The sequence below is a fragment of the Rhinopithecus roxellana genome, chromosome 19, assembly GCF_007565055.1.
Source record: "Rhinopithecus roxellana isolate Shanxi Qingling chromosome 19, ASM756505v1, whole genome shotgun sequence".
Taxonomy (NCBI): Eukaryota; Metazoa; Chordata; class Mammalia; order Primates; family Cercopithecidae; genus Rhinopithecus; species Rhinopithecus roxellana.
Window position 1 is genome coordinate 42,178,845 of NC_044567.1, and position 18,673 is coordinate 42,197,517.

General features: G+C 40.6%; 1 protein-coding gene across 1 annotated transcript in view; it reads right to left on the reverse strand.

Moving 5' to 3' along the window:
* Nucleotides 1–1,831: 1,831 nt before the first annotated feature.
* The window catches only part of LOC104679571 (cell division cycle protein 27 homolog), a 35,883-nt gene continuing 19,041 nt past the window's right edge, over nt 1,832–18,673 (reverse strand). The window contains 6 exon segments of the mRNA XM_030922724.1: nt 1,832–4,915; nt 6,312–6,468; nt 7,740–7,814; nt 14,511–14,639; nt 18,518–18,531; nt 18,534–18,631. Of these exon segments, the coding sequence (XP_030778584.1) occupies nt 4,833–4,915; nt 6,312–6,468; nt 7,740–7,814; nt 14,511–14,639; nt 18,518–18,531; nt 18,534–18,631 (556 nt within the window). The 3' untranslated portion in view covers nt 1,832–4,832.

Below are 18,673 nucleotides of genomic sequence, written 5' to 3' on the forward strand. Positions count from 1 at the left end.
TCTAATAAAAATACAAAAAAAATTACCCAGGCGTCGTGGGGGTGCCTGTAGTCGCAGGCTACTCGTGAGGCTGAGGCAGGAGAATGGTGTGAACCCTGGGAGCTTGCAGTGAGCCGAGACTGCACCACTGCACTCCAGCCTGGGTGACAGGGGGAGACTCTGTCTCAAAAAAAGAAAAAAAAAATGCTAGAGAGGGCTGGCCACAGTGGCTCACGCCTATAATCCCAACACTGTGGGAGGCCGAGGTGGGCAGATCACCTGAGGCCGGGAGTTCGAGACCAGCCTGACCAACATGGAGAAACCTTGCCTGTACTAAAAATACAAAAATCAGCCAGGCGCAGTGGTGCATGCCTGCAGTCCCAGCTACTTGGGAGGCTGAGGCAGGAGAAGCGCTTGAAACCGGGAGGTGGAGGTTGCGGTAAGTGGATATCGCTCCATTGCACTCTAGTCTGGGCAACAAGAGTGAAACTCTGTCCCCCCCCCCCAAAAAAAAAAAAAAACAAAAAAACAATAGCTAGAGAGGGCTGGGTGAGGTGGCTCACGCTTATAATTCCAGTGTTTTGGGAGGCTGAGGTGGGAGGATTGCTTGAGGCCAGGAGTTTGAGATCAGCCTGGGCAACATAGCAATACCCTGACTCTACAAAAAAAAAAAAAAAAAAAAATGAGCCAGGTGTGGTGCTGCATGTGTTGTCCTGGCTTCTTGGGTGGCTGAGGTGGGAGGATTGCTTGAGTCTAGGAGTTCGAGGCTGCAGTGAGCTATGATCATACTACTGCACTCCAGGCTGGAGGTCAGAGCAAGACTGTCTTAAAAAAAAAAATGCTAGAGAAGACAACTTACAGTTACCATTAAACATGACTTGAAACCTCCAGAGGAAGTCCAAAACTAAAATATAAGATTCTGAACATACACTAATGCCAAAAGTGCCCAGTTGTATCATTTAATAGCTGAGCCTATTTTCTCTTTTGTAAAATGAATTAATACCTACCTTCTAGTGTTGAGAATTGAAAATACCATCCACAAAGCAAGCAACACAATCCATAGAGCAGGATCTCAACAAACACAGCTTTTTAACAAAGTTTGCACCTACAAAGAAAAATAAAACCTGTACTGAACCTTCATGAAACATGAGTTGTCAGCTAAACAAGCCAAAGAATAGTTTCATGTCTAAGCTGCTGTTTATCCTTGTTCAGCTGACATTAAATGGCAGGTCCTAGGGAAGGTTATGAGGTCTGCATTGTTCCCCTTGGAACTGCCCAGCTCACCCCACCTTCATGTGTTTTTCCCTGTTACTGCCTTTTCTTCAAGTCTGAATAAAACCCTTCAGCTCTCTGTACTTTCTCCAAGATACCAAAAAAAAAAAAAAAAAAAAAAAGATTTTCAAATTAGAGTAAAATTCAGTTTCTACATCTTACTTCTTTCAGATCCTGACCTTTTTAAATAGATTCTAATTGGAACAAAAAACCTTTGTGTCCCTTTTGAAGAAATTTCAGAAATCATGTGATCAAAGGATAAGCAGTTGACTTGCAAATTCACAGCTGCTGGTTGGTAACGGGCTTCTGTAGTTTGAAAAAAGGTATTCTAAAAATTACCATTGTTTTTGTCATAGTACTTATTTTGATATTCCAAATAATACTAAAAAAGAGTATGACCGTTTAAAAATATATTAAAAGAGAGTGTAAGTTTTAAAAAATTAGATAAACATTGCTCTAGATTTTTGTGAAACATAAAACTGTATCTCTATTTTTCTGTGCTTTCTTATTAAAATACAGATGGCACAGCTTTCATATAGCTTTAACAACTTGATTATCAATTGCTTTCAAAAGTAACTTATTTGGATTTTCCATATCCTTTAATGAATTGCAAATATATTAACAGAAAAGACTTTCCCCCTCAAGACTGTACAATTTCTGAAATAAGTCAGTTAAAGCAAAAAGAAGACACAAAATTACATTGTTTCAATGCAAACAGAACACACACTTCACACCCACACTTGCATTTTCCCAGGTTTTCACAAAGAAAATGGGTCACCGTATTTCTCAGTGAAGACTCATACTATACTCTGGCTAATCAGAGACTTCCAAACTGTTTTCTTCAAAAAGAGCATTTTTAATAGACTAAATACTGGTTATCACTGAGTTTTTGTTTAAGGTACAACAGCAGCATGGTTCAAATGTTACTTGTAGTTCTTGGAAAAATAAAAAAATTTAAGTGATGAATACAGAAAATGTAGGGACCACCTTTCATTATTTTGAGTACCACTGTTCTCTTGAAAAAATATTCTAACCTTCTAAAATCCCAGAGTTAAGAACCATTTCCAAGGGGAAAAACAAATCCAAGGCCACAACATAGCTTCTGAGCAAGTGTGTGCACATATATATGTATTAGGTTGGTACAAAAGTAACTGCAGGTTTTGCCATAAAAGTCATGGCAAAAACCACAATTACTTATGCACCAACCTAATATGTGTGTGAAACAGAGAAAAGGATGTCAAACTACTTAATTTAATTTCTGTAAAATAAACTTCTGATGTTTGAAACAAACATTTTGCTTGATCAAAATGTGTTCTTCTTCTGGTTGTTTGATCCCCATTCCATGCAAAAAACAAAACAAAAAAAAGAAACCGCAAAAGCCAGAAAGTGTTACTAGGTGGGAAATAAGGCTTCAGATACCTAATAATTTTAAAAGTAGGTATGAGGAAAAATAAAATAGGCCAAGCTTGGGCGGAAACTGTCCCCCAGCCAGCCATTGATTGCCATGGCGTGTCTTACAAAACGATCCTTTTATCCTTGGTCTCAAAAAATCAGTACCAGAAAGACTCTCACTTGTGGCACAGGACATAAATTCCTACTACAAAAAGATAATTATACTTCAGCAAATTATGTTCTAAGCTTAGCTTTCTCCAGGCTTTAAAACGCAGAACTCAGGTTGAAGCTTTCTATAAAACTCTAAATGACACTGTTACACAGCACCTTGTGCTTTGCCAATTAAAAATATAAAAGAATCTAAAATTAAATATTACAGAACTAATGGATAATACAATAGCATACGCGTTAGAATCCAAGTGCTAGCCTCTGGGAATTTTTCATTATATTTATTTTCTCCCAACTGTTCCTTTTTTTTAAAAAGTATTTTTTTAGACAGTAATACATATTTAGTATTTTTTTAGACAGTATACATAAATTAAGGTAGGGAAATCTGTTAAATATCTCTCTGGCACCTGATACCTAAAGACCCTGACTTGAATTAATTTATAATTGTACCTAATCCATATTCAAATGAGATTAACAGTAAATTATAGAAAATTACTGAGTCTACAGGCTACAATTTTTTTCACATCTTTTGTAATCCACCTTATTTTCACAGCTTGACTAACAAATACAGGTAAGTTTGTCCTTCATCAAATAATCCAAAATAATAACTGTAGGCCTGTCATTCAAAAGAAACTATAATTTGTTATATTCTGACATTGGCACTTAATAAAATGTTAACAACTAAAGTTTCTCTAATATTTCAATACATTACAATAAAGGAGATAAACAATTTAAGACTGTTTAAATCTGTTACGGTGGAATTCCAATAATTATCAATTTATATGCATAATTAAATTCTTAAAATTGTGGTCATTTCCCAAAGACACCAACCGATATTATGACAAACTCAGAAGAGAACCTATTTCCTTCTTAAGAATGTTTCTTCCCCTAAGCTAAAAATTTCCAATATCCTAAACCCAATTCTTAGTAAATGTTTTGGTGACTCACACTACTGAAAAAATCTGAAGCAGAGAGTCAAAAAGAATGGAAAGGATCTCAACCAAAGGTAACCGCACATTCTTATACTCTGCTTAAGCAAACACTTAGAAAAGTCAAAGGGATAATGTTTTGAACAAATATAGATTCAAGGTTATGGTACAATTCTGATTATATTAAGGCTTTCACTATCATGATCTCTTAAAGTCTGTCCACTTTAGTGTTCTCATTCTGATTGATATGGTGAACTTAAGGGATTATTAAGGGCCTTGTTTTGGCTTCTCAGTGGGGAACCACTCTATCATCTCTGAATGTTAAAGGTGATCCCACAGAGCTCAAAGAGAAGAGGCAATATGGTATAACCAATTTTAAAGTTTGCAATACCAAGACAACAATGATCAACACTTTGAAGCAAGATGAATAAATTAAAATTCTTGGTTAGACATTAAAGCATTCTTGCCAAGAATAAGTGTACACTGTATGGAGGGATATTTGATTCCTACATACGAGTCCCAATATGCCCATTACATTTGTTTATGGGAGACACTGCAAGTTGAAGGTAATTTACATTCCTTGGCAATCAAGTTACTGTTATAGGCAACGTCTTTTATTGTTCCATCTGGCACTTGCAAACACCATTCTTGAAGAACCTAGAAATGAAGGTCAGTTACTCTGTTTATCAGGAACAGAACCAAATAAAAACACATTTTTGAGAAAGCAACCAAGAAATTCTGGTTCATCACTATTTTCCATATCTAATGGTTCCTTCAAGATAAAACATAACTCTTCCTTTCATGATACTTTCCAACAAAGGGAGATTAAAGAAAAACAGAAAAGAAAGTTCCCCACCCTACCCCCCATAAATTGTCATTCATACTGGTAAAAGAGCCAGTCTTGTGAGCAGCTAAATATTGCACTGCCTTTCATTCCGTATACAGTCAGGGTCCAATGAAAGTGGCACACTCATGGTATAAGTGATGGATGATGACATCGCCGGCTCAAGAGTAAAGACTCAGTATATGGAGGGACAAGAAACATGTCAGCACTAGTTACACATCCAGTTGTAAAAGTCCGATTTCCAGAAGTTAAAATTCATCACTTTCAGCTGCATGAAGTTGTGTGTCATCCGCATCTGTCATGCTGCTCTCCTGGGATTCATCTGTTCCCACTTTAAAAATAGAACAAAAGTCTACAGTAAGGTTTCTGACAAACATCCTGTTGGTTCATGAAAACAAGAAAAATTGTAGTATATTCAGAGAGATAAAACCCTAAATAAAGGCCCTTAAAAATCCTCATATCCTTTAATAAAATGCAACTCAAGTTTCCTAACTTTGTAATAGGTCTGACATTAGCTTACTGCATTTTACTTTTAAGGTTTTAACTACCAAAACTGCCTCTCCCTAATGGGTTCCTTATTCCTGCCCTAGGATTTACAACTAGCTAGTTCTCTGAGACATTAAAAAAAAAAAAAAAAAAATTGACATTTCCCCAACCTCCAATCACTGACTTCACTTTAAGAATACTCCCTGCTAGTCCACAGAAACATAGACTATAACCTTCAGTTTCAAAAGGTTTATGGGGTCGGTCTATCTATTAATCAATCAATCATTTATCTTGGTCTGTCACCCCAGGCTGGAGTGAAGTGGCACAATCATAGCTCACTGTAGCCTCAAACTCCTGGGCTCAAGTGGTATGATTCTCCTGCCTCAGTCTCCCAAGTACCTGGGACTATAGATGCATACCACCACATCCAGCTAATTTAAAAAAATTTGTTTAGAAGCAGGGTCTCACTGGCTCGTCGTGAAATCCTAGGCTCAAGCAATCCTCCCACCTCAGCCTCCTGAGTAGCTGGGATTACATACACAAGCCATCATGCCTGGCTTATAATTTTTTTTTTTTTTTGAGACAGAGTTTCATTCTTGTTATCCAGGTTGGAGTGCAATGGCATGACTTCAGCTCACTGCAACTTCAGCCTCCTGGGTTCAAGCGATTCTCCTGTCTCAGCCTCCTGAGTAGCTGGGATTACAGGTGCCTGTCACCATGCCCAGCTAACTTTTGTATTTTTAGTAGAGATGGGGTTTTACCATGTTGGTCAGCTGGTGTCGATCTCCTGACCTCAGGTGATACACCCACCTCCGCCTCCCAAAGTGTTGGAACTACAGGCCTGAGTCACTGTGCCTGGCCCCGTGGCTTATAATTTTAATTAAAGGTTTTCACCAAGTTTTCTGGAACAAAGGCATCTAATCAGAATTTACCTTGTCAGAAATTTCTCCATTTTCTTATTTAAAAAACTACATTCTTAGGAAGCAGATAAAACACTACCGGTTACATATTCAAACATAAATTGAGGCCCAGATAAAAATTAGCAATGAATTTATTAGATCCAGAACAGAGACTAATTATCTGACTTTATATGCATTTTGTTATTACATCAGCCTGTTAAATTTCCCTAAAAGTTCATTTGGTAACACCATGGTTAGAAAAATAAAATAAAGGAGTAGCCTACAAATCCTTATGCAAAAGGTAACTTTCTAAATACTCACAATCATATGTGTGATACTTACTGATCTGTTCTTCTTGGGTTATTGGCTCCTCATCATTTGGAAGATAGCGCTTATCAATTGCCTCTTTAATCTGGTTATTGGCTCCGTTAGGATCTAAATCCATAGCCCAAGAGAAATTCATCAGGGCGAGGTGCGTTTGACCTAACTTCTTGTAAACCTAAAAATAAACAGCAATACTACATTTTTCATTAAGTTGTGAGCTTCAACTATAAAATTCTAAATATTTATATATTTATTTTTGAGATGGAGTCTTGCTCTATTGCCCAGGCTAGAGTGCAGTGGCGTGATCTTGGCTCACTGCAACCTCCGCCTCCCAGGTTCAAGCAATTCTCCTGCTTTAGTCTCCTGAGTAGCTGGGACTACAGGTGTCCACCACCGCCCCTGGCTAATTTTTGTATTTATAAGTAGAGACGGGGTTTTGCCATGTTAGCCAGGCTAGTCTCAAACTCCTGACCTCAGGTGATCCACCTGCCTCAGCCTCCCAAAGTGCTGGGATTACAGGCGTGAGCCACAGTGCCCAGTCTCTACAATTCTAAATATTTATAATTTAAACTAGGCTCCTGATTTATGTGATCTAAACTCATTCTAATGGTAGGATATTTTCTTCCTACAGATGAACTCATACCAGCTTTTGAGTTCCTTTTCATATAATCAGATATTATTTTCAGAATTCCTTGCTTCTATCTTTCAGGTAGTAAGTTTCCAATAAATATCACTCTGATTGGAACAATGATAATGGGATTAAATGGATTGTAAATTACTTAATTAACTTTCACTTACAGTGATTTTAAATTGAGTTATATCAACTCTTAACAACTGTCTACAGGCACCTTAACTAATTGGCATATGGGGGTCTAGTCTGTAAAAAACTGACTAGTCTGGCCTTGGGACTCTCAGAAGCCATTTCTCTTAATCAAGAAAACACAGTGCCATTCATGTTCTTCTTTTTCTTTCTTTTTATTTTTTTGTTTCTGAGACAGAATCTTGTTCTCTTGCCCAGGCTGGAGTGCAATGGCGTGATCTTGGCTCACGGCAACCTCCGCTCCCGGGTTCAAGTGATTCTCCTGCCTCAGCCTCCAGAGTAGCTGGGATCACAGGCATGAGTCACCACACCCAGCTAATTTTTGTATTTTTAGTAGAGGTCAGGTTTCACCATGTTGGTCAGGCTGGTCTTAAACTCCTGACTCAGGTAATCCACCTGCCTAGGCCTCCCAAAGTGCTGGGATTACAGGCGTGAGGCACTATGCCCAGCTAGGATATCATTTTCTTAAGTGTTAGAACTAAATCTGTTATTCCCAGAGCACTCAGTTTGGAGCTTTAGTTGAATTTGCTCAATAGATATTGTACAGTAAGTATTAAATTTATTCTTATAAAATGTCAATATTTGCTGTGAAAGTCACTGTTTGGGACCATGGCCCCAGTCTTTACCTTTCCTATTAAGAAGTAAACGAGGGATTCTTTGGGAACAATTTGTTTCAATTCTTCAAGTTCTTGTAAAGCAGACTGAAAAAGGCAAAGAAAAACCTTAAAGTAGCAAAAATTTTTAAAGTTTTGACCAAGCATTTTTTTATTCGATTTCCCAAATCATCTTCATAAAAGCTAACTAAATCTTAATCAATATACTTCCTTATTGTATTAGTTCTTATTGTTGTGAAAATAAAATGCATACTTATATGACAATAAGTACTAACAAGTAGCAGGCACTCTAGTACACTGAAAACACACACACACACACACACCCTCCCACCCTCTGTGAAATATGCAGGTGGTGACAATCCTTGCTTTTGGTCATCTATCTATCTATCTATCTATTTTTATTTATTGAGAAGGAGTCTCGCTCTGTCACCCAGACTGGAGTGCAGTGGCGCAATCTCTGCTTACTGCAATCTCCGCTTCTCAGATTCAAGCAATTCTCCTGCCTCAGCCTCCCGAGTAACTGGGATCACAGGCATGCGCCACCACACCCAGCTAATTTTTGTATTTTCAGTAGAGACAGGGTTTTACCATGTCAGCCAGGCTGGTCTTGAATTCCTGACCTCAAGTAATCTGCCTGCCTCAGCTTCCCAAAGTGCTGGGATTATAGGCGTAAGCCACCGTGCCTGGCCCAGTGATTTATTTTTTAACGAAAAATAACTGTATAATTTTTCAGAACAACAAAAAGTCATTGAGAAGAGTGGCATTAACATTTTTGCAAGTCTCTGTTAGTAGAAGACAGCTAGATTCTCACATCTATCTCCTCCATTTAATCTGTTTTGATATCACATATTATGTAGCTTTTGGAAAATTCTACTGTCTATTTGGGACAGAATGAAGACTAAAAAAGGTAAATAATGTCAAGACATTATTGTAAAAATAGCTCTGACCTCTAGGACTCTTTGGAAGAATTTTAGGGAACCCCAGAAGTTCCCAGACCACTTCTGAGAATCATTAAAGAAATCTTTTTCTTTTTCTTTTTTGAGACGGACTGTCATTCTGTCACCCAGGCTGGAGTGCAGTGGTGTGATCTCTGCACACTGCAACCTCTGCTTCCTGGGTTCAAGTGATTCTCCTGCCTCAGTCTCCTGAGTAGCTGGGATTACAGATGCTTACCTGTAATTCCTGGCTAATTTTGTTTTGTATTTTTAGTAGAGATGGGGTTTCACTATGTTGCCCAGGCTAGTCTTGAACTCCTGACCTCAGGTGATCCACCTGCCTTGGCCTCCCAAAGTGCTAGGATTACAGGCGTGAGCCACTGCGCCGGCCTTACTTTAAAGAAATCTTTTTTGTTTTTGAGATGGAGTTTCGCTCTGTCACTCAGGCTGGAGTACGGTGTTGTGATCTTGGCTCACTGCAACCTCTGCCTCCCGGGTTCAAGCGATTTTCCTGCCTCAGCCTCCTGAGCAGCTGGAATTACAGGCGTGTGCCACCACGTCCCGCTAATTTTTGTATTTTAGTTGACACAGGGTTTCACCATATTGGCGAGCTGGCCTCGAACTTCTGACCTCAAGTGATCCTCTCACCTTGGCCTCCCAAAGTGCTGGGATTACAGGCGTGAGCCATCATGCCCACCCTTTAAAGAAATCTTTTTTTTTCCCCCCGAGATGGGAGTTTTGCTCTATCGTCCAGGCTGGAGTGCAGTAGCTCACTGCAACTTCTGCCTCCCAGGTTGAAGCAATTCTCCTGCTTCAGCTTTCCAAATAGCTGTGATTACAAGCGCCCGCCACCATGCCCGGCTAATTTTTGTATTTTTAGTAGAGATGGGGTTTCACCATGTTGGCCAGGCTGGTCTTGAACGCCTGACCTTGTGATCTACCCGCCTCGGCCTCCCAAAGTGCTGGGATTACAGGCGTGAGCTGCTGTGCCTGTCCTTTAACGAAATCTTAACCTTTAAGATGACAGACTCCAATCCTCATTCACTGCTACAACACACCCAATTCAGAATTGATATGTTTTCTTGCTATGACTGCATATTATAATTGTTATCAACATTTCATGCAACCAGCATGCCTATCCCCACCCCCAATGATCTAATTACAAGGATTCATTGAGAAATAGTGTCTAACACAGCATCGGAGTTCTTACTTTTACCCCAAAGACTTAAGATTTAAATGATTAAATATCAGTACAATACATTAAATAAGGTGATAGCTAGCAATGTTTTAGAGATGTTGAAATGGTTCCCTTGATTTTCATTTTGGAGCCAGAAAATCTCAGAAGCAATCATTAACTTTTCTTGCTTGTTTTCAAGTGACTAATGAATGGCCCATGACACAGTCCCAGGAGATCCTGAGAACATGTACCCTTTAACTTTTCTTTATGCCCTTTTCATACAGTAACATATCTATATCTAGTCCATCCATCAAATTAGGCCTCATAATTCAGTGAAGCCCCAAGCTCATACCCCAAAATGCCTATAACTGGGAGTTTCTCTGAGTCTACTGTGGCTCAGGAGGCTGCCTGATATAATAATGATAATGAAAATGATAATAATGGCCGGGCGTGGTGGCTCAAGCCTGTAATCCCAGCACTTTGGGAGGCCGAGGCGGGCGGATCACGAGGTCAGGAGATCGAGACCATCCTGGCTAACACGGTGAAACCCCGTCTCTACTAAAAAAATACAAAAAACTAGCCGGGCGAGGTGGCGGGCGCCTGTAGTCCCAGCTATTCGGGAGGCTGAGGCAGGAGAATGGCGTAAACCCGGGAGGTGGAGTTTGCAGTGAGCTGAGATCTGGCCACTGCACTCCAGCCTGGGTGACAGAGCGAGACTCCTTCTCAAAAAAAAAAAAAAAAAAAAAAAAAAAAAAAAAAAAAAAAAGAAAATGATAATAATAATAATAATGATAATAACAAAAGAGGGAGTCTCTCTGGTACTACTTTGGATTGGAAGGCTGCCTAAACAAAAAAACAAAGAAAACCCCACAAAGATGGCTATAACTATATATATATCATAGTCCAGACAACTGATGAGATTAGAACTTGGGCTTCTTGAAGCAAGTAAAGGCTGATTTATGTGGCCTATCTGGTAGGCATGTTGGTATTAAAATGGCTTTTTTTTTTTTTTTGAGACGGAGTCTCGCTCTGTCGCCCAGGCTGGAGTGCAGTGGCCGGATCTCAGCTCACTGCAAGCTCCGCCTCCCGGGTTCACGCCATTCTCCTGCCTCAGGCGCCCGCCACCTCGCCCGGCTAGTTTTTTGTATTTTTTAGTAGAGACGGGGTTTCACCGTGTTCGCCAGGATGGTCTCGATCTCCTGACCTCGTGATCCACCCGTCTCGGCCTCCCAAAGTGCTGGGATTACAGGCTTGAGCCACCGCGCCCGGCCTAAAATGGCTTTAAGAATAATGAATAAAGTCCTTCATATCTAAAGAAGTACAATAAAGTAAGTACATAAAAATAAATATTGATTTGCAATTATAGTACTTCAAAGAATAGTTAAAAGTTGAAAAGGGTTTATTAGATTTAAAATAAGCTTAAAAAAAATTTTTTTTTTGAGACAGAGTCTCCCTCTATTTCCCAAGCTAGAATGCAGAGGTGTGATCTGGGCTCACAGCAACCTCTGCCTCATGGGTTCAAGCGATTCTCATGCCTCAGCCACTCGAGTAGCTGGGATTACAGGCATGCACCACCAGGCGTAGCTAATTTTTGGATTTTCAGTAGAGACAGGGTTTCACTATGTTGGCCAGGCTGGTCTTGAACTCCTGGCCTCAAGTGATCTGGCTGCCTTGGCCTCCCAAAGTGCTGGGATTACAAGGATGAGCCATGGCACCTGGCCCTAAAAGAAGCTTTTTCAAGACTTGATTTTGACAAAAAAATTAGCTGGGCATGGTGGCTTATGCCTGTAGTCCTGGGTACCTGGGATTCAGCCTAGGAATTTGAGGCTTCAGTGAGCTATGACTGCACCACTGCACTCTAGCTTGGGCAACAGAGCAAGAAAAACAAAAACTAAAGAAAGAGAGGCTTTGCCGGGCGCGGTGGCTCAAGCCTGTAATCCCAGCACTTTGGGAGGCCGAGATGGGCGGATCACAAGGTCAGGAGATCGAGAACACCCTGGCTAATACAGTGAAACCCCGTCTCTACTAAAGAATACAAAAAACTAGCCGGGCGAGGTGGCGGGCGCCTGTAGTCCCAGCTACTCGGGAGGCTGAGGCAGGAGAATGGCCTAAACCCGGGAGGCGGAGCTTGCAGTGAGCTGAGATCCGGCCACTGCACTCCAGCCTGGGCGACAGAGCCAGACTCCGTCTCAAAAAAAAAAAAAAAAAAGAAAGAGAGGCTTTTTAAAAGGACAAAACCAGTAAAAATAGAAATCCATGTCTTCATAAAGAAGATAGAATAAAAAAAAAAAAGATAAATTAAAACTAAAGGAATTACTGGATAAATTATATATTTAATCCCTTTGTATATCTTTATTAGTCTATTTTTAAATTTTTTTTGGAGATGGAGTTTCACTCTTGTTGCCCAGGCTCGAGTGCAGTGGTTTGATCTCAACTCACTGCAACCTCTGCCTTCCGGTGTCAAGCGATTCTCTTGCCTCAGCCTCCCAGGTAGCTGGGATTACAGGTGCCCGCCACCATGTCTCGCTAATTTTTGTATTTTTACTAGAGACAGGGTTTCACCATGCTGGCCAGGTTGGCCTTGAACTCCTGACTTCATGATCTGCCTGCCTTGGCCTCCCAAAGTGCTGGGATTACAGTCGTGAGCCACTGTGCCTAGCCCTATTTTTTTTTTTTTTTTTTTTTTTAAGACAAGGTCTAGCTCTGTGGCCCAGGCTGAAGTGCAGTGGTGTGATCACAGCTCACTGCAACCTCCGCCTCCTGAGCTCAAGCCATTCTCCCATTTGAGCTTCCTGAGTAGCTGAGAGTACAGGCACACGTCACCACATCTGGTTAATTTTTATATTTTCTTCTTGGTAGAGATGGGGTTTTGACATGTTGCCCAGGCTGGTCTCAAGTTCCGTGGGCTCATGTGATATGCCCGCCTCTTCCTCCAAAGTGCTGGGATTATAGGGATTTTTATTGGTCTTAAAATAAGTTATCACTGGTTTGGTATATTTCTTTCTTTTTTTCTTTTTTTGAGACAGAGTGTTGCTCTGTTGCCCAGGCTGGAGTGCAGTGGCATAATCTTGACTCACTGCAATCTCTGCCTCCTGGGTTCAAGTGTTTCTTGTGCCTCAGCCTCCTGAGTAGCTGGGACTACAGGTGTGCACCATCATGCCTGGCTAATTTTTGTATATTTGGTAGAGACGGGGTTTGATCATGTTGGCCAGGCTGGTCTCGAACTTCTGACCTCAAGTGATTTGCCCACCTTGGCCTCCCGAAGAGCTGGGATTACAGGTGTGAGCCACTGTGCCCAGGCCCGAATTTATTTTAAAAGATTTTGCTTCATGGTTTCTAACTGAATAAATGATAACAAAAATCTCGTGTCTTTTTGCCTCTTTTCTCTTTCTCAGTTTCCTTATCTTCTTTTTTCAATACTTGTTTCAGGCTAAGCATATATAATTCGAAAAAGTGAGAAGTAAAGAGAAAGACACATCAGACTAGAATTAGTCTCCATGTTATAAGCTCTCATAACTTACTACACTTTCCATTTATGTATTCAACATTTATTATATTTTGTGATTATTTGGTTACTGTCTGTTTTCCTAGAGAAGTACTAGATAGTAGGCCCCTCAAAAGCAGGAAAGATGATTGCTTTACTTGCCACTATATTTCTGGTGCCTGACACATAGTGGGTAATCAATAAATGCTGAATAATGCACACACATTCATTTTCTTCTTTTTTTTTTTAAATTTTTTTTTTTTGAGATGAAGTCTCACTCTGTCACCCAGGCTGGAGTGCAGTGGTGTGATCTTGGCTCACTGCAACCTCTGCCTCCTGGGTTCAAGAGATTCTGCCTCAGCCTCCCAAGTAGCTGGGATTTACAGGCACCCGCCACCATGCCCAACTAATTTTTTTGTATTTTTAGTAGAGATGGGGTTTCACCATGTGGCCCGGCTGGTCTTGAACTCCTGACCTCAGGTGATCCGCCCACCGTGGTCTCCCAAAGTGCTGGGATTACAGGTGTAAGCCACTGCACCCGGCCCATATATTCATTTTCTTTCTTTCTTTTTTTTTTTTTTTTGAGAGGGAGTCTGGCTCTGTCGCCCAGGCTGGAGTGCAGTGGCCGGATCTCAGCTCACTGCAAGCTCCGCCTCCCGGGTTTACGCCATTCTCCTGCCTCAGCCTCCGGAGTAGCTGGGACTACAGGCGCCCACCACCTCGCCCGGCTAGTTTTTTGTATTTTTTAGTAGAGACGGGGTTTCACTGTGTTAGCCAGGATGGTCTCAATCTCCTGACCTCGTGATCCGCCCGTCTCGGCCTCCCAAAGTGCTGGGATTACAGGCGTGAGCCACCGCGCCCGGCCTATTCATTTTCATCTGTTCCCTTACTTTGGTCCTAAGAGGATGGTTTAGGTTTTACCTTTAAGATAACCACCTGATGAAAAAAACTGCCTTTCTATATAAGGCATCTTTACAAGGGATAACCACATATTTCTAAATTTCCACACACCTATCCTTCCTATGAGTATTTCATGAAGAAATAAAAATCACAAAAAATGAAATTAATAGCTCTGAAAAAATGTCTCAGATCAAAACTGAACAAATAACTTTCAGTTTATTGAAAACAAGGGATAAGGTTGTTTTTAAGCAACACAACCCTGAAGACCCTTAAGATATTTATCTTACCTTATATTTTTCATTTGCAAATAAAACTGAGGCTCTGTGAAATTTGCATAGAGGGTTCTTGGGGTCAATGACAATGGCTTTGTTTAGGGTATCCAAAGCCTTCTCTGATTTTTTCAGTGCATGTTGAACCTGTAAGAAATAAAGATCATGTTAATACTCCCTCTTGATATTTATGAAGAAAGGCGAGAACCAACGTGACTCAAAACCAACATAATCAAATTATTAGAGATAAGGCTGTAGGGTCTAACTGGATTGTCCACTGCATTAAGTGGATTTAGTAATTGATTACCAAATGATTAATAGATTATCTCTAAAATCACTTCTAATTCTAGTTCAACTGCTTCACTAAAGATGAGAATACTGAAGTCCAGAAATCTTAAATAACTTGCTCTGCGATAAAAATCTAGGTCCTCTGGTACATATTTATGATGATAATCAATAGTCTATCTTTAGAGCAGATATTTGGTTACCTTTAAGTCTAAAAGGCAAGCAAAACCTTGGCGTTCTATTAAAAAAAAAAGATCTGTGCTATTTAGCCAGATAATATTCACATTTCATCAGGTTTATGCAGTCTTTCAAATATTAGACTTCTCAAAACTGTGTTAAAAAAACTCCTGTTTACAAACCTTGTTTCACTCAGAACAATGATACTTTCATATTTTAGGTATTTATTTGAAAAATGATTGTACTGCTTTACATAACTGAAAATCACTGATCTCTACTACTGGGAAGCAAATAATTTATTTTATTTTATTTTATTTTATTATTATTATTTTTTTTGAGGCAGAGTCTCACTCTGTCGCCCGGACTGGAGTGCAGTGGCCAGATCTCAGCTCGCTGCAAGCTCCGCCTCCCGGGTTTATGCCATTCTCCTGCCTCAGCCTCCCGAGTAGCTGGGACTACAGGCGCCCGGCACCTCGCCTGGCTAGTTTTTGTATTTTTAGTAGAGACGGGGTTTCACCGTGTTAGCCAGGATGGTCTCCATCTCCTGACCTCGTGATCCGCCCGTCTTGGCCTCCCAAAGTGCTGGGATTACAGGCTTGAGCCACCGCGCCTGGCCAAATAATTTATTTTAAATAACTTAAAATTTAAAAGATTTAAAAAAGTACCAAACCTCACTATTCATTCATATGTATATACTAATATTCTGCTATGTTCCCCCTTGGACAAATTATATGTTACAAATGAAGTGGGGTGGGCTGGGCCCGGTGGCTCACGCCTGTAATCCCAGCACTTTGGTGCATCGCCTGAGGTCAGGAGTTCGAGACCAGCCTGGACAACATGATGAAACCCCATCTCTACTGAAAATACAAAAAATTAGCTGGGCGTGGTGTCGGGCACCTGTAATCCCAGCTACTCGGGAGGCTGAGGCAGGAGAATCACTTGAACCTGGGAGGTGCAGGTTGCAGTAAGCTGAGATTGCACCACTATACTCTAGTCTGGGCAATAAGAGCGAAACTCTGTCTCAAAAAAAAAAAAAAAAAAAAAAAAAAAAAGTGGGGTGAATGAATGTATGAATGTGGCTGCAGAACTTTAACAAATATCATGGTCATAAGAATGTGAGAGTAGGTAGTGCCAACTTCTGCTTGCTGAACTCATCTATGCAATGATCTAATGGTGGCCAAATATTCTGCCCACAGGATTGAGACCCTAAATACTAGTTCCCTAAAGAGAAAAGCTTACTCTCTTACCTGACAATTTCTTCAAATAAACCACTCAAAAATTTAAAACCTGTTCTACAATAAGTTTCAAAGAATTCCTATTTTTAAAAAAGTGTTCAACTTCACCAAAAGGTGTCAAGAGATATCTAATTTTGAATTGAATAAATAAGGTGATGACAACACAAAATAATTTTAAGTAGACACATTATCTCTACATTTTTTGCGTAGTAGCTAACTATAAAAGAAGTTACTGTCAAGTTTTTTTTCTTGCCTTGTCTTATGGTGCTGAACTATGTCCATTTTTAAGAAAATTATCATCATGGTCAATTTCATTATAGTCAAAAGAGAATTAGAATTCTACTCCCCACAAGATAGTGACATTTCTTTTTTTTTTTTTTTTTTTTTTTTTTTTTTTTGTGAGACGGAGTCTTGCTCTGCCGCCCAGGCTGGAGTGCAGTGGCCGGATCTCAGCTCACTGCAAGCTCCGCCTCCTGGGTTTACGCCATTTTCCTGCCTCAGCCTCCCGAGTAGCTGGGACTACAGGCGCCCGCCACCTCGCCGGGCTAGTTTTTTGTATTTTTTAGTAGAGACGGGGTTTCACCGTGTTAGCCAGGATGGTCTTGATCTCCTGACCTCGTGATCCGCCCGTCTCGGCCTCCCAAAGTGCTGGGATTACAGGCTTGAGCCACCGCGCCCGGCCGACATTTCAAACTAACATAATTTCCTGACATTGTATGACCATTCCCACAAAAGCTAAACTTGCTAGGGGGAAAAAAGAGAGAAGCTGAGGGGAGGGAGAGGGGGAAAGGGATGAGACGATGAGAACAAGAACTTAAGGTACCATACTTATACAGAAGCTAATAAATGAGATTTTAAAAAGCAAACAAACATAATGTACACATCTTTTCTCCTATTAAAGTACAATTTACTTATTTTCTTTTCTTTTAAGAGATGGAGTCTCATTCTGTTGCCCAGGCTGGAGTGCAATGTCACCTTCTTAGCTCATAGCAGCCCTGAACTCCTAGGCTCAAGTGATCCTTGTGCTTCAGCCTCCCAAGTAGCCAGGACCACAGGTGTGCGCCACCATGCCAGGCTCATTTTAAAATTTTTTTGTAGAGATTGGGTCTCGCTATGTTGTCCAGGCTGGTCTTGAACTCCTGGTCACAAGCAGTCCTCCCGCCTTGGCATCTCAAAGTGTTGGGATTACAAGTATGAGTCACTGTATCCAGCCAAAGTACAATTTGTTACCAGATATATTTAAAATATATGAATATAAAAATGATTGTGCATATTGCCTTATAAGAATTTTAATTAGTTACAACATGCCTATGTTACTCAGAGGCTTAAAAAACACAGGGAACCATTTGCCTTAAAATATTACCTACTTAAGGCCGAGCGTGGTGGTTCACGCCTGTAATCCCAGCACGTTGGGAGGCCGAGGCAGGTGGATCATGAGGTCAGGAGATCCAGACCATCCTGGCTAACACGGTGAAACCCCGTCTCTACTAAAAATACAAAAAATTAGCCAAGCGTGGTGGTGGGCGCCTGTAGTCCCAGCTACTTGGGACGCTGAGGCAGGAGAATGGCGTGAACCCGGGAGGCAGAGCTTGCAGTGAGCCGAGACTAGGCCACTGCACTCCAGCCTGGGTGACAGATCTCAAAAAAAAACCAAAAACCAAAAAACAACAACAACAAAAAACAACAAAAAAACTACTTAACTTAGGAGCTAAATATTAGCCCATGCTTTCAAAAACAGGAAGTATCTCTCTTTTTTTAGGGACAGATTCTCGCTTTGTTTCCAGGTTGTAGTGCAGTGGCACGATCTCGGCTCATGGCAACCTCCTCCTTCTGGGTTCAAGCAATTCTCCTGCCTCAGCTTCCCAAGTAGCTGGGACTACAGGCGTGTGCCACCACGCCTAGCTAATTCTCGTATTTTTAGTAAAGATGGGGTTTCACCATGTTTGCCAGGCTGGTCTCCAACTCCTGACCTCAGGTGATCCACCTGCCTCGGCCTCCTGAAGTGCTGGGATTACAGGCATGAGCCACTGCATTCGGCCAGGAGACATCTTACTTGAGTCACAGAACAACCCTATAAGGTAAGCAAGTAGTACATGACATTCATAACATAGAAGCTCAGAGCAATGAAGTGACTTGTGCAAGGTATAAGGGCAATTCTGTGATTTTTCTTTATGCTAAGCCAAATGGGTAGTATTTTTGGTTGTAAGAGACTCCAGAATACTGTTTCAACACAAAAAAGGACCAATTTTTATCATAGCAATTAAATCAATAATAAACATATTTCAAAAGGGAGATTAATAGAGTATTAATGTTTAGAAAGCTACTTACTACTCCAATGTGGCCAAAACTGAACTTTGAGGGTTGATATCAAGTGCTTTTTGGAGATGCATTTCTGCAAGGCTGAATTTTTCTTGCTTGTAATAAATCATTCCTAAACCATACCTGAAAGTATAAAACAAAGTATAATTTTTAAAAATATAAAGT